General features: G+C 37.3%; 1 protein-coding gene across 1 annotated transcript in view; it reads right to left on the bottom strand.

Moving 5' to 3' along the window:
* The window catches only part of KIF5C (kinesin family member 5C), a 131,196-nt gene that overhangs the window by 62,160 nt on the left and 51,620 nt on the right, over positions 1–17,416 (bottom strand). The window contains 6 exon segments of the mRNA XM_030580769.1: positions 1,074–1,198; positions 5,545–5,632; positions 6,363–6,418; positions 7,441–7,489; positions 10,476–10,580; positions 16,870–16,943. Coding sequence (XP_030436629.1) covers positions 1,074–1,198; positions 5,545–5,632; positions 6,363–6,418; positions 7,441–7,489; positions 10,476–10,580; positions 16,870–16,943 — 497 coding nt within the window.

Consider the following 17,416-nt stretch of genomic DNA (forward strand, 5'->3'; position numbering starts at 1 on the left):
GATGGATGTGTGTGTGAATGTGTGTGTGTGTGTGTGTATAGGTTTAGGTATAATGTGAATGTGTGTGTGTGTGTGTGTGTATAGGTAATAGGTATAATGTGTGTGTATAAGAATTAAGATATTAGTTATTAGTCATAAATTGTTATCATAATAAATGTGGCATCTTTGTCTTGTCCCCTTTAAAAAGATCCTGCTGGTTTTTTTTACTGGTCTAATATAATTGGTATAACATAACCAAGGAATTTTTTATTACTATTTATTTACAGCCAGACATTCTGTTTGACTGCATGTTAAGAACATTTTCTTTGATGGTTAGATCAATTCTGGGCAACAAAATGGAGATTTGTTCCATTGTAATTCTGTTTGGGCTCACTCTTCTGAGTAAAGAGACACAAATTTCATTCTGCTTAACATTTTTTCTGTATCCAAATGAAAGCAAAAATAGCTTATGCCATTAGTGTTATACAGGGAGTCTCAATAACATACATGTAGCCTTCAGCTATACCAACTGTATTAAACACTAATGTCTCAACACCCTAATATGCTAAAACACTGAAGCACTGGAAATGGGATATGTCTGAATTAAAACTACCCCCCCCCCAAACACACACCAAAAAAATGGTGGAAAGTCTATACTCCTGCTCATAACAGCTTTCACTAGATGCTAGTGAACAAAACCAGTCTTCCATTACAGCAAACGTGAAGATACATGCTCCGATACAGAATGTGTCAATGTATATGAAAATTATGTTATTGCAATTTACTCCATTACAAATTAACAACCAACTACAGATGCTGTGTTTTGCATTTCGTTCTAGTTAGTACTACTGACCTGTTGCTTTCCCCCATCTTGAACTCCAAACATGTCACAGATTAAGTGTGAGCCAATATTCTTTTCTACATACTAGACTTTTATTTAATTAATAAATAAATAATAAAGATATGCTACGTTTGGTTCCAGAAATTGCATAAGCTACATCCATAGATTTAAATTGCACCAAAACACACTCAATTTAGGAATACAATAATACTTCTAAGCCAGTAAAAATTACTGACAAAAACGTACTCATTACCTTCTCACTTCCAGCCAAGTCCACCAGATAAAGCTTTCCACTGAGTTTCTTTTCAGTTTCTATATTCTCTTGTTTAATATTAATCAGGAAGATACTGTGGCTTCTAGAACTGTGTTCATTCATATCTATAAAGAAATAAAATACTTTTAATAGTTTTGTTTAACACTCCTATTTGTAGAGATTTTAAAAATCTGCCAATATATGTTCTTATTTCATTTTATCATAGTTGGCCTGTGACCAGTCAATAAGCACAGACGCTCCACACAATCTATTCAGAAGCATAAATTTCAGACAACTTCTTGAACCCTTCTGAAAGCAGTTGCCCCTCAAGAGTAGTGATGAACATTTATGCTGTCTAGAATGAGCTTTTATTTTCCACCCACGTGACTAAAAAATTAGCTAGATTCATGACAAATGACATGATCCTGGGGGGGATGGGGTGGAAAATGTGAAGCATTTCTTTGGAAGGACCCTCAAATAATTTTTCTTAAACAGCATACACTTTGGGCCTAAATTGAGAATCCTAATTTGTTTTCATTAAAATAAAAAGTCAATGAAAACCCAAGAGATTTAGGAGTACAAAGCAGATTACAGATGATATTCCTGTGATCAAAAGCACCCCTGTATTCACACCCTACACATTATTGTAATAATCTCTATGCAAAATATGCCTTGTCAGATATCATTTAAAAACTACCACCACACTGATGATCAGTCTTCTTGTGTAATCTATGTATGAGATGCATACTAAGAGTTATGAACATACACTGAAGTCATAATTTCAGTTTGTTTACCAGACAAGTCTGAGGAGGGAGTAAACAAACGACAAGATGATGCCTCTAGTCAGGTGTCGTCAAAGCGGATTGGAAATCACCAGTCAAGTGGCCATTCTTTGGCAATGAAAGGGGGCAGGAACAGATCTACCTGCATTTTAGCAAACACGGAACTTCTTTCTTCAAGAGACTTCATATTTCTTTTTTCACAGCTGGAATGAATTTTATCTAGGAGTAATCCTCAGGAAAATGAATTTCAAAGGGTGACTGGGCTATAAAAGTGAGGGTCAAAAACATCCCAAGCTCTCGCTCTCTTCTCACATAAGATGACAAAGGAACTAGCCCTTGGATTTTGGGACTGACTGATACTGACATGAGAATTTGATTACTGAGAACATGTAGTAAAGATTTTACCTTAAACCAAGTCTAGTTTGTTAAGTTTCAGGTAGCAGGAGGCGTTGTATCTTTATTTTTTATAACCATTTCTAACTTTAATACCTTATACTTGTACTCAGAGCTTCTCTTTGTAGTTAAATAAATGCGTCTTATTTTTAATCTAAACTAACCCAGTTACCAAACAGAGTAGCAAACTGTTGAATACTGACCCTTTAGCAAGGGCAACAGCATTTTAATATCTAACCTGTCCAGGAAAGGGCTTGACAGTGCAGAACATGTTTTTGGAAAAATCTGGGACTCAGAGTGTTTTGGGATCACCCTGCAAGTAGTAATCCAGGCTGGCAGAAGACAGAGTCTGACTGACAAGCTTCTGGGGTTGGAGTTGCTGGACGAGGGGTGTAGATGTACACAGACATTCAGGGTTTGGCCTGCATGTTGTTAGGTTGTTTGTGACCAGGCCTAGTTGGAAGCTACAATAGCAAAGCATTGTGAGGCACCCACAGTTGTGGGGCAGATGGTGACACAGCCTCTTGCTGGTCTGGATTGCATCCCCGGAACATGACAATTGCCCTGCACGTGCACACACAGGCTAGAAAATATATTATTAAAAAAATAGTACTGTAACAAGAGAATGACTACGGAATATTGGAATGGGAAGGAAGTTTGTTAAGGTGTGGAGTGCAAGTGTTTTCGAGAATTATGATGCAAGTCATAAAGCATTTGAGTTGGAATGGGTCTGGATGTAATTGTTGCCATGGTGCTCATCAGAAATGCACATGAGGATTTGTATGGGAAATTTAAAGTGATTTTTGTTGCTTTTGTGTCAGAGTGAGAGCCCTTAGGCCTGGCATTCTCAATTATCCACACAATAGGTACAGCATGGTCAGGCGCAGTGCAAGTTTCCATACAACATAAGCTTGGATCTAACCACATTGTGTTGGAGGTAGTAGTGAGATATCCAAGATGTCAGACAAGTAACCACCTCCTTTCCCTCCACCCACCCTTCTCTATCACCACTGACCTCACTACCATCTTTTTGCTCTCCCAAGCTTGCAATCCTTGTGTTCACTTCAGTTCCACTCTCCTTCTCCCCTCACTTTCTCTACAACATTCCCAGAGTTTTCCTCTTCCTCTCCCTACCTTCAACCCAGGCACTAGTTTGTTCTCTGGTTGATTCCTGTCTGGACTTCTACACCTTGGTGTGGGGCTGGACATGAAGTTAAGAGTAGATTTGGGTGTCTAGTCTAAAGAAAGTAGTAGAAGCATAGGAGCATAGACTACTCTCAGAGAACCAAGTTAAAAAAAGGAAAGGAAGAAAGAGAATCTGTTCTATAGAAGTTTTTTAGGTGTGGTAAGAAAGGAAAAGGAAAACCAGAAGAGCACAGTACTTTAGAAATGGAAGGAGGTGAGAGTGTAGGGGAGAATGGTATTATCCACTGAGTAATAGCAAACTGAAGAACAACAAGGATTCAGAAAGAACTCCCAGAATTGGCTAGGAGGTAGTCATTTGCTTTTTTAGGGGAAAAGTTTCCAAATATACTTGAGTAATGAGATTTGTCTGTGCCAAACTCACTAGTTGCATCAAAGGCAGTAGTGCTATAGTCTGGGGACTGGGTCAATGATATCTGTCTTTTTCATCACCATACCCAGCAAGGTATAATGCACCATGACAATAGTTACAGAACTGGTAAAGGATGCAGTAAAAATACAAAATAATAAATACATGTTGTAAAAGATTTATTCACTCTGCAGCTACTGGAACTCAGTCCAGGCCACTGCTTCAGTGTGATAAGGAAACAAAGCAAAAGACAGAGCAGAATTATTTTGAAGGTCTGTTTAAACAACATTCTGCTGTCTTTATATGTTGTTGTGACCAACTGATTCCTCCAGAATTTTGAATTTTAGGACAGAATAGGAAACAATTCCACTTTTTAAAATCTTATTTGTTATATTCAGGTCTCAAAAATCTGGTATGTAGCAAATGAAATGTATGACTGCAAAGAAGCCCCAAATCAGAAGCCCCATTCACTTAGTATCCCAAAGCACTCTGTGAATGTTAAGAATCTCATCGTCATCTAGGTAGGAAAGTATTCCCTCTACTTTACAGATGAGTAAACTGAGGCAGGGATAAATCATACAGCTAGAACGAATAACAAAATGAGCACGGGGCACAGAGGGAATATGGAACAAAATCTAGAATTCACAAAATAAAACCTCAGCGTGGAACCCACCAGATGCCTACATTCACATTTTCAAGATATCAGAGGTTTATTGAACAGCAGTAAACTGTGGACAAGCTAAAACATTTTAGAGCTCAAGTTATGAAATCCGGCATTATAAATTTGGACTGATTTAAATTACAATTTAATAGAAATCCCTTGCTCAAAAGGGAAATTACTTATTTTCCCCAATATAAGCTTGGAAATTATTTTTCAGGTATAATTTGTCACATTTTATTCAATAATGACTGACAGAATAAACAAACTATAGTGAGCTATATGTAGTTAGTGCATCCATCCTCTGCTCATTTTCTTAATGAAACACACATCATAACTAAAGTCAACACTAACAGACTGTCTACACAACAGTCACCCACAATACAAAACAGCAATTAACAGTGATTTAAAAAAACCCACTAGCTTGACAATATTTCATAACTTTTCATTCTATAACTTTTGTCTGCTAAAATAAATATTGCAAAATAGTATTTTAAAATATTTTTATGTTTTAAGATAATCTAAGAAATAGTCTCCATGTTATTTTGAAAACAGTATCACAAGCCATTCTTTAAAAAGTTATACCTTTCCTGGCACACTTACACAATAGTATACATCGCTGCTAAAAATGTAAGGAATCTCACAATGCCTATGTCAAGAAATTGCAGTGTATGTAATCCATGTTAAACTGAGGTACCAATTCAGCTTCCATTGAAGTCAATAGGAGTTTTCAAATTGTTATAGTCGGAGCTGGACCAGCCCTAAATGTCTATTTGCACTTGGTTTTTAAAGGTCTCCAAGAGGCATTTATTGGGCCAAAGTTAAAAGATCTTCTCACATCACAGGTCATCATTAAAAAGTCAACATTCACCAACTGTTCTAGCACACTGGTACCTGAGAGTGAGTTAGTAAGTAAAGTATTTAAACACATGCTTAATTGTAAGGACTCGAGTAATCCCATTTACTTCAAACAGAATTATCCACCTGCTTTGAGGGATTGGGGTGTTATTTCCTAATCTAAGCAAGACACAAAATATAGGTACTAAGCACTGTTGTTTCTTTATAAACTTCTTTGGGATCACTTACTTGTAACAGCTACATGGCGGTTTGCTTTCCCTTCATCAATGACATCCATAACTTCTTCAGGACTAGAGACAAACCTCTCTGTGCAGCCCTAGAAACACGTACATTCAGTATTTAGAAATACAGAAAATGTGTCTTTGCATCTTTTCATAGTAATGTAAAATGTTCATCTCTCTCACGCGAAAATAAATATCCAATATGAACATTTGAGAGAGATATGGCCAAAATCTGCCCTCAAATTGACTTCAGTAGGGTTCATGGAGGGGTAATTTGAGAAGATTCTACTCTCAGATTGTACTAAAGGATCAATCAAATCAAACACTCCAAATAAGAGGATTTTATACAATCAGAAAATGCTGAAGTATCAAATAACTTCTATTAGAACCTCTAAATTCTTCTAGATTATTTTCCTCACATTTGCCTACATGTTCAGGGTTTTTATTCTGTAAATTCTATTGCCTCCACATGTACAGTGTCATAGGGATAGCTGTGTTAGTCTGCATCCACAAAAACAATGAGGAGTCTAGTGGCACCTTGAAGACTAACCGATTTATTTGGGCATAAGCTTTCGTGGGTAGAAAAACCACTTCTGGATCTGAAGAAGTCAGTTTTTTACCCACGAAAGCTTATGCCCAAATAAATCGGTTAGTCTTTAAGGCGCCACCAGACTCCTCATTTTTTTTCCCCACACACACAAACTGCATGTTAAGGAAGGTGCAAATGGAAATCCCCACATAAAAGTAGAAGCTGGTGTAAGGACCCATGGGGTGGGGAAAAGGGGAAAATGAACCAAATCAAACATCTGAAAGTCTTCCTTATACCTTTACATATGGAACTCTGTTTTTATCTTCATGTACTGCAAGGTTCGTCTTTGACACTAGAAGAAAGATTACATGTCTTAGAAGTATTTCTCTTACAAATTCTGTCGATTGGAGGAATGACAAAAGTATAATTTGAACACACTATAACTCATTAAAAACTCAAATTCAGAATGAGGGTATTTTTTTCCTGTTCCTTACTTTTAAAAAGTTACCCTTAATTTCAGGAGTGGGCTTTTTATCTAAAATGATTTTTATGGCTGAGAGCTTTTGTTGCATGCTCCAGTCAATATAAACATGTATTGTAGAAACATGAAACCAACTTGGATTTCCTGAACAAAGCAAATATTTCAAAGGCGTAATAGAGTTCCAATCAACTTCACTGCTCTTGTGTTAAGATTACAGTTCACAACCACCCCTCATCTCCAGACTAATTGAATATGTTCAGGCTGGAACTACAGTTGAAACAATCTTCTTTTTTTTTTTTTTTTAATGTTTTCAAGCTCTTCTAACCAACAGAAACATAGTAAAACACTGATTAAAGCTTGGTCTAGTCTCATACTTTGGGGTAAAATTTAACTATGTAAATCTAACCTAACTTCTGAGACATACTGTATAAAGTCTGCATTTCAGTTGCAAACTGGCTGTAAGTCATGAAGTTTTCATGTACAGCATACATGAAAATAATGTTAGTTTTCAGGACTCAGAAGTAGTCCGGTTGGCAAGAAAGTACAAAATCTCAGAAGTCTGTAGCTTATAAGCAAGCTATGCTGGACACAAATGCACCTCTGGCACTTGGATTTTGTACACCACTGAAGCATCCTTATTTACACAGAAAAGGTGTGGCGCACAGTGTCTCAACAATTCAAATGCCTCTTCTAATAGCATAAAATAAGAGCCAGATAATCAGATAACCTAAACCAGTTTAAATAAAATTTAGAAATTCAGTCTTTCAGCTGTAAATTTAATTCAAGCTTTTCAATATGATGGCACTGAATCAATAAAAAACAGGAAAGAAATGTATTCCCCAAACTCCCCACAACTCAGCCAATGGGGAACAAAAAAGCATGCTGTTACTTACCATCAAGTAAGTCCCTTATTTTGTCCATGTAAATTTCAAAGTAAGAAACCTAGTGCAAAACAAGCATTTGTTTTAGATTTATAGCACTGACTCAAAAGTGTTCTTCTTTACTTGCACTGTCATATCTATGAAAATAAGAGGAGGCAAATGACTCAACTAAAAAGATATCCAGCACTACCCAGTGAAGGGTAATTTCACACTGGTCCATCAACAAAATAAGGTGAATATATCTACCTTCGTTCTTTTCTTTCACAAAGTCTCTTGAGACAGGCAGAATTGAAAATGGAAATTGAGATAGCAGAAAATTAACAAGCTCAAATATAACCTTAGCATTTGTCGCAAAGGTACCACTTTGACATTTGTAAAAGCTATACTGATGTACCTTACAAGAAGACACTTAGCAGGTTTAGTACAACATCTGTATTAAACTAGTTAATCCAAGTTAAGACCATTCTTAAAGTTAAGCACTTGCGTAAGCACTTTCTGAATCAGTACCAAAAGGAGGAGTGAGCTAAAGAGAAACAATGCTTTGTTTAAAAATAAAAATAAAAATTGGGAGAGACAATGTACAAAAACCTCAAAACAAAGGGCTAACTCGGCATTGGCATAAACAAGCAAAACCCCATTTAAGTTAATGGAGTTGTGGCTACTAGTATCTGGATTAAGTTTTGTCCAGTGAATGAGTATTTGTACAGTTAGGCTGCGTTTTACCTGCATAATTTTATTTTAAGGAAAATACAAGCTACACTCATAACTCTGTTGCCAATTTGTTTTAGTGTGACAAAAGTTTCTTAATCATTTACTGTAGCAGTGCTACAGTATAGGTGCTATAGGCAATTAAGGGATAACTTTATATTGTCAACTTATTTTGACATGTAATGATATCTATTGTAGGTCAGTTCCATTACATTTGTAATGGAACAAAACCTTTCTTTTCCTAGATTTCACGCCAACGGCTAAAATGGGTAAACAGATGTCACTACTAGGTAGATGAGATTTAATAAGGCAATGATTGGCAAGAAAGAAGTCTAGAAGATATGCCATCATTCATTACAGGAGAAGACATGAACAAAGCTCACAGGTCTCAGTTACAGTCTCCTCCTGGACACCAACATTGTCAGACTTACACATTCAAGTCAAGAGGTGAAAAACTGAAGAAAAACAAACAAACAGATTTCATCATAAACAACTGAGCTGGCTGAAGTTTTTTTGTTTGAAACAATTTGTCAAAAAGCCCAATTCAGTATTTCCTGTTTATTTTGTCAGCAGCTGCACATTAAACTCCATGTTCTATGGTTGATAAGCCATTAAACCAAATGCAAAGTGTTCAGAACGTGCCTCCTTATTTACTCTGTTTGACTGGATAATACACTACAAATCCATTCTGTTAGGGTCTTTTTATTGCAGATCTCATTAATTTTTAAAATTAAATCTCTTTCAAAATATTAGCTATTCAGGCAGAACAGTCAGCGCAGTTGCGTTATTGGGTAAAAGATTTTAATGGAATAATTCTTATTATTTAATGAAACCAGCTTACTGCATACATTTTAAAACACATTTCTGATATTAACAGCCATTGGAAGATTCCATTCTGGGCCATTCGAAATTCTGTCCAACCCACTTGCTCTAAGGCTTTGCCAACACTAGCAATATTCAAACCCATAAGTCACAAATGCTTTAAGCACCTAGCCCACTCCATGCTAGCATGTTCATCATTGCTATCACTGATGGAGAATCACCAATGATTAACCACAGGTCTACATTTTGTTAATGCAGTTGCACCCAAAGCTACAGCGATTCTACCCATATTTCATACTATGCTATCACTGTGGCATGCAAGTGACTCTAACCCAACTAACTGCCCCAGTATTTAAACTAAATTGACTTCTAGACACATTTCAACAAGAGATTGTTATAACAAACAGGTTTTAAAACTGAAATTTAGTGGCATGGCTTTAAGTGTCTGGGAGTAACAAGAAGATACCTGTTTATATACACACATACACATTAGTCACTGTGGGCCATGTTACAGCACTCCCTTCTGCAGTTAGCAGTCAGGGGAGTTTTGCCTGAGTAAGGAGAGATGACTATGGTTCCATGCTTTTCAAAGACCGTGAAGCTTCATGCCTCAAACCATTTACTTATCCCATGTAGAAATAAATAAATACTGATAATTTGTTATTGTATAACACCTATAATCAGAGAACCTCAAAGAATCCCCATTTTAGAAAAAGGGAAATGGAAGCACACAAAGATTAAATTACTTGCTCCAATCAGTGGCAGAGATGGGAGCAAGCTTTAGGTTGCTCAAGCCCCATTCTCCTCATTTTTCAGGCTGGCACTCTAATTGACACCATCAATATGTTTAATACTTTTTTTACAAGTAATTACTGACATTACTGGGTAACTTGGATCACAAATTTAGGCCGTGGTTCTCGGTTAATGGGAGCTGCAGAGCCGACGTTTGGGCGGGGGCAGCGTGCAGAGACCCCTGGCTGCTTCTATGTTTATGGGGGACATGCCACTCATTCTAGGAGCTGCGTGGAGCCACGGCACGCGCAGAGTGGGGCAAGCCCCCAACCCTGCTCCCCGGCAGAAGCTCAAGGGCCAGATTAAAAGGTCTGATGGGCCGAACGCCGCCTGTAGTTTGCCCACCCCTGCTCTATAGTCTCCCACTAAAGTGCCATGCATATCAAATTATTAATAACCAATAACAAAGGCTGATCTGAAACTCCATGTATTTAAGTTAGGGAAGCAATATAGAAAAACAGTACATTCTTTCAGATCTCTGTAATAGTATAAATACAAAAAGAAAAAATCTCAGCAAGGATATTTTCCGTAGCTGAACTACAGCAGACACAACTATATCGGTTTCCTGTACAAAAACCTATTTTATATTAATGGGTTTTTGAATCACCTAAGGAAAATGAAAAATCCTGCAGTGAAAGGTTACATTTTGTAACAAGATTGAGTTTTACCATCCAGCTCATTGTCTTCCATCTGACCCATTACATAACATGTCATTTTGCATTTACCTTTATGTGAAACTCCAGGTTTTCATCCATGGAATAGATGTGATCAAAGATGTCATGTGCAATTCTTGGAATTATTCCCATTAGCTGATGGTCGTGCAGCTTCCCCTAAAGACACAATGGCAAACTGTAACTTGGAAAGGGTTGTTTGTGTGTCAGAATAGAGAAGGTCTTCCTCAAACAAATCTTCACATAGTGGGCACCTCTGAACACGTCCCCTGCTCTCTAGGGATTTGCCTTATGTAAAACACACATTAAAAGGTGGCAGAGTGACTCAATGTGTTAGCACTCTTCACTTTACAAAGTGCCCACTAGTTTTGTCAGTTGCTGGCATTCTGTGCAGAATGCTCTCCTACTGCCAATCACACCATCCAACTCCGATTTAACTCGGAGAAAACACACAAACAAAACCCACTCAGAAAATATGGAACGGTTGTCCTGGTTAAATTGAGATGTATGGAAACCTGCAGAAAAGAAAAACCTCCTGAAGCTGCATTCATCAGACTCTATTCTACCACTTTACTCGTGCAGGCAGCTAAAAAGGAGATCTGGGATGGAGGGTATTTTGGTTACACTGTGGCTTGATTTTGTCGGGCTAGATGCCAAGATGCACAGTCTTGCAAACAGGATCATTCTCTTAGTGGACACAGCCAGCTTCCTATGCCCTATCAAGCAGCTCCAAATATTAAGTAAAAACAGTTTCCCTAACTGCATGACATCTCTCAGTTGCTTTCTTTTATACAGATGAGTCAACCTTAAAAGTGAATTATGATGAGAGCTTGAAACAAAATCTTTCTATGAACACAGCAGAAAAAGATCTCACACTTTGTGCAGTCATGTACATTCACACATAGTTAAAGAAAGGGCCTGATGATACAATAGAAAGGATTTTTTCTGGTGATTATGAAATATTATTGAAACATATGGACTCAAGAAAGATATGGCCTGCAAAAACAAACTCCCATAAAAGTGTTAACATCACAAATAAAAATTGTAAACATCAGAGAAGATGTTGATTTCAGTATCATACTACTACTTTTAAAAATTCGGTAGATATCCATGTTGCTATGAATCATGAGAAATCATTTTAAAAATATAGTCAGTAGTCATTTCTATGAGTAAAACCCATTTCCAACTGTAAAACTAACACGTACAAAAATCAGAGCAAGTTAGGAAGAAAAGACTGTGAATTTACAGACTAGTTATATAGCTTCTTATATAATGTAAAAATTTCTGGATCTTAGTGATCTGTCATATACAACTGTCCTACCAATCAGTCAGCTATTACTGTTTTCAGATACAGTCCCTGTAGACACAACTTGCTGCATTTAAATACACTGGTGCAGGTGGAGTGAAAGTCATCTTATAAACATTAAGCCAGTATGACAAATCAAACATGAAAACTGGTACGTTCTATATATAGTTGTCTATCTCAAGGGTTTTGTTCAAAATATCCACTAGTTTTCCACCCTTGAATTACAGATCCCAGGGAAAAATAGAATCAATTATACTGCTACATGTCCCTTCCTACAAAAGCAGAACTCAGCTATATTTAGACCATGAATATTCAATTAATGTTAAAATGTGTATATGTTTTGGTATTTATACAAAGTTAATGTTAACCACTATATAGTTTGGCTTGGAAGAATTAGATTTTTACTGGTAAATGTTAGTAAACAATTTCACCATACAAATATAAACCACTGTAAAAGTATTTCTATCGACAATTAAAATTTACAGATAGGCAAGCTAAGAAAAATGCTGCCTGACAACTTGGTGTTTGATTTAATTATATTTACTCTGTATATATTGACAATTTGTGATTTAATGATCATAAAGTTTACACTTTTTGAATCTCAATATCTGTCTCATCTCCTCAATTTCCCGCAACTTGGAACGTTTAAATCAATATAAATTAAAAAAAAAAACCTTAAACCCCATAATTTCACACAACTGAAAATTTTAATCAATGCAAGTAGAAATGCTCAAAATAGATGTTGGCATTATCTGATGGGGAAAAAAATCAAATTCTGACAAGCCTATATGTATGGTAACCCATTCAGCTCCTCTAAGAATGAACCCTGCATCGCTCAGTACAGTGGTTCACTGCAGTCAGTGAGAAGGAAAACAGAGGTGATATATTAAATTAAAAATATTTTCTGAATCCCTGATTATTTTGGAGGTTGGGGGGAGGGAGTGGAGATGATCCATGCTTTACCTTGCCACCAAAGGGCTCATGCCTCATTGCCTATGTCCGTGCCATTAAGACATGCTATTACTGAACTGGCACTGCAGTAGAACTTTAATGCCATTAACTCCTGCCCTTTGGATCAGTCTGCAACCAGCTAACACACCTGCCCTATAGCACTGCTTGGAGTGTGCTTTCTCTAATGGGAAGAGAATATCTTACATACACCCCAAATAAATGACAATGTAAAAACATAAAATAAAAGTTCTCCTTTCCTTAATGAGCTCTGTCATAAACACATAGCTAAGGGTTAATGTCTCTTTCACCTATAAAAGGGTTAACAAACAGTGACCTGAAACACCTGACCAGAGGACCAATCAGGAAACAAGACTTTTTCAAATCTCGTGGAGAGAAGCCTTTATTTGTGGGTTTGGGGTTTGGCTTTGTTCTCTCTGGGTCCTGGACAGGACTAGAAGTGCAACCAGGTTTCTGCCAATCTCCCTGCTACAGTCTCTTATCTATTCAGAATTGTGAGTAAGAAAAGGCGGTCATAGTCTTTTAAGTTGTTTTTTTTTCATTTACATATGTGTACTTGCTGGAAGTAGCTTAAATTGTGTTTCTGCTGGAGAAAGTTTCTTTCTATTGTTTATAAGTTGAAAGACCCTGTAACTGTTTACCATCTAAAGTGCAGAGATAAACCTTTTACTTTTTCTTTCTTTCTTATTAAAGTTTTGCTTTTAAGACCTGTTTAAATTTTTTTCTCCTAGTTAAGGTTCAAGGGAATTGGTGGGGAGAAGAGAAGGATAGATTTTCTCTTTGTGTTATATTCACGCAGCTTGTATTGCCTCTGGGTGAGGGGGAAGGTAACACTCCTCTCGGTGTGGTGATTCAAAAAGTTGATTCAGGCAATCTGCTAGTGTTCCCAGGGCGGGAAGGAGCTGGGAGGAAGAGGAGAGGGGGAAGGGAATGGTTTATTCCCCTCTGTAGTGAGACTCACGGAATCTCGGTCTTGGGGTCCCCAGGGAAGGTTTTAGGGGGACCAGAGGGTATCAGGCCCTAAAAAAATTCCTGATTGGTGGCAGCGCTACAGATCTAAGCTGGTAATTAAGCTTAGGGGAATTCATGGTAGTACCCATATTTTGGACGCTAAGGTCCAGATTTGGGAATTATACTTGACATGGTGTGCAGCATGTTGGAAAGATAAGAATCCAAAAGCCAGTAAGATTATTAATTTGCTTCTCTGCTAGCTGGTTACAAGCAGAGGGAAAGGGGTTTTTTTTTCAAACCTACAACCAGAGAATTTTTTTCTTCTTGCTTCGGTCTGGCTGTGCATAGATATGGCCTCAGGCAAGGGCCATTAAGTAACAGGGTTTTTTTGTTAGACAATAGAAAGAAACTTTCTCCAGCAGAAACACAATTTAAGCTACTTCCAGCAAGTACACATATGTAAATGGAAAAAAAAAAACTTAAAAAAGACTATGACTGCCTTTTCTTACTCACAATTCTGAACAGATAAGAGACTGTAGCAGGGAGATTGGCAGAAACCTAGTTGCACCTCTAGTCCCATCCAGGACCCAGAGAGAACAAAGCCAAACCCCAAACCCACAAACAAAGGCTTCCCTCCACGAGATTTGAAAAAGTCTTGTTTCCTGATTGGTCCTCTGGTCAGGTGTTTCAGGTCACTGTTTTTGTTAACCCTTTTATAGGTGAAAGAGACATTAACCCTTAGTTATCTGTTTATGACAAGCTCTCATGCTCCACCCTCTCCTTATGTACATAGGCCAGTCCATGAAAACAAAGGGTCTATGTGAAAAAAAATAAATGAAGTGTGCATGCAAATTGAACACCCAGAATACACTTTGTAATCCTCTCCTAAGGCCAGGCCCTGTTTCTATTGAGGTCAATAGGAACTTTCTTCAATGGAAGTAATATCATGCCCACAAAGACAACAACATTTTCCCTCCTGCCGCACAGAAATACTTTTTTCTGGAGGATCAGCATAGTTGGATTTATTAACATTTGCACATTGTGATGCACTTTAAGAGGAGGAAATTTTATTCTATTTCACTATAAATCGAGTTTCACTAAAATCAGAGTTCACTGAAGCAGGTTCCACTGTATTAGAATAAAAAAAAAATGTTCATATCAATGTTGGAAGGCAAGAGAAACCAAAGTGGCCTAAGTCACACAGAAGTTAAAGCTACAAAACTCTCTTTGTTCTGGTTGTAACCTCAAGAATGGTTTAGAGGAAAGTTCTACTGCTGCCATGCTGCCAGTGAACACACCAAAACAGCAATGCTTTGCTCATTAAAACCCTTCATTTTAATAAGAACATTATTTCCCACATTTTAACATGGGAGACAAGCAGCAGCTAGTGAACTGTAAATCTGAGACAGTGCTCTTACTTCAGGCAGTTGACACAAGAACGAGGACCTATGGCAGACTTGCTTCTGAAGAGTCGAGCTTTGGCTCAAAGCCCATATGAATCAATTGAATATAAACTTATGTGAGATTAGTGGACAAAAGAAAAGGTACCTCCCTACATATGCAGACTGATACGAGTCTTATCTAGTTCAAGGTGGCTCTCTCAGGCTTCCCTATACAAGTTATAAATGCAAGACATGGGTTTATCAGAGCTCCTTTGTACTCCTTTGTCCTCTTAAGTGCAACACTGAAATGTACTTCACATATATTACAGAAAATCCACCATAAAAGCCTCACCTTAAGGATTTAATATTTCTTCTATTTTAGATCAGCTTATGTATTTCCCCCTTTAAAGTACTGTAATGGCATTACAAGAGAATGTTGAGTTAAAAAGAGGGATTAAAGCTGAAAACAGACATGATTCCTCTCTAAATGTGACAGGTGGCTTTATTAATTTTTTTTTAATTAAAAAAAAAGAAAATAGCCCTTTTTCCACAGCAGGCAGTTTTCCTTATCAGAGTCTGTAATTCTGAATATAAATTGACTTGAAGAAATCTTTCCTCATAGTACGTGAAAGCACCAGCTCAAGCCCTGCAGACATTTTGATTCAATTACATTCTGAGCTGGTGGGATGACTGAATAATCCACCATCTGTGTGGATTGAGCTGATGTTTCCTCTTTCCTCCCACTCCAGCCCTCAATTTACAGAAGGAAGCAAGGGCAGACTTAATTAGACATGAACTATCAGTTATTACATCCCTCTGTAAAGGAACAGTTGTGGCAAACAAACAGCAATTCTACAAGCACCTGAAAACAAAACAAAAAAATTAAAAAGCTGAAGAAAATATTACTGGCTTTCTCCCTATACTTTTCGGTTAATTAGGTCACTTGTATTAATCATTCAGCAAATCTGCTTGATGCTGCTAAACAAGTTTGAGTAAGACTTCTTTCCTGGTTGGAGCTGCTTCTTTCACAGCCCTCTATTTACGGTTTGTAGCTTGAACTGAAAATATGCTGGGAAAAAGTTATCCAGCCTCTTATATACTGACTTTGAGAGGCTCTTGCTGTGAGATAGATCTCAGCCCAACACTCAGACTGCATCTCGTGTAAGTAAACCCATCACACAATTAAATGTTTGCAGAGATTCAGAGGATTAGATCAAGAGATCAAAATATCATCTAACTGCCTCTGCTTGTAGGGTACCTTCCCCTTGTTAAGGGTACGATGCCGTGAGGCTGCAGACCACATTATACTTCGCTATGCTGGAAACACGGATACACTCAGGACTTCAGCCTTTGGCCTTGCATTCCTCTCTTCAAGAGCAATGATTCAAATGCTCAGCTTTTTATGCTGCAGCATGCGTGAGTAGAATTCCCATAAGAGGATTGCAAATGAGAAAAACAAAAATTGAAGGATGAATTTTCACAATGCTGCATTCAAGATGAGTATACAAACCCTTATTACTGCTTTTGTTTTGTGATTAACAAATCCCATTCCAAACCTCTAAAAATACATACATCTAACCTGGCACGATCAATCTGGAGAAGCTGCAGTTTGCACTTGTTCCTTATGTCAGCTATTTATCAATAAAAACCCTTGAGAAAATTCTACACTGAGGAAATCTCTGTAAGCATTATAAACAAGACATATGTATGTCTTCTTACATGCCATTTGTATGCCACATAAGTACAATTCATTTTTCTAGGCATCCAGATTGTCTGAAGCAACCAATTCCATTTAATTCCCAAATTCCTACTCAATTACAATCAAATACTGCTATTTTACCTCCATAGTATGTGTTTTTCCTGAAGATGTCTGTCCATAAGCAAAAATTGTTCCATTGTAGCCTTCAAGAACATCTGCAGGAAAGAAGAAAATAATCAAAATCCACATTGTTGTCTTAAATATTGCATTTTTCAGAAGAGTGTTTAGCAAATCACTATTTACACTGATCAAAATTCAATAATGAAGACATTTGTGGAAAGAAACAGAAAAGCACACAGATCCACCGAGTCACTATGTTAATGAAAAAAGTGGGATTTCTTTACAACAAGATTTAAATAATTAGATAGTCATTTGTACCCCCTAAATTTATCAAGTACTGGAGAGAAAATGAAAAACTCAGATATACGTTTGATACCTACCATTTCCCATAGCCATGGCACTGGCATTATTTACAGCTTCATTAATTTTCCAGGGAGTAGTGGGAAGGGGGCAGCCTGAGAGCTGGAGGATTTGTGGTTTATTTTATTTATTAGATTTGCTGGTACAATGTTATAGTTCAATACAGCACACAACAGTACATAATTGTTTATTTGCAATGTAAGCGGGA

Source organism: Gopherus evgoodei, chromosome 11, assembly GCF_007399415.2.
Source record: "Gopherus evgoodei ecotype Sinaloan lineage chromosome 11, rGopEvg1_v1.p, whole genome shotgun sequence".
Taxonomy (NCBI): domain Eukaryota; kingdom Metazoa; phylum Chordata; order Testudines; family Testudinidae; genus Gopherus; species Gopherus evgoodei.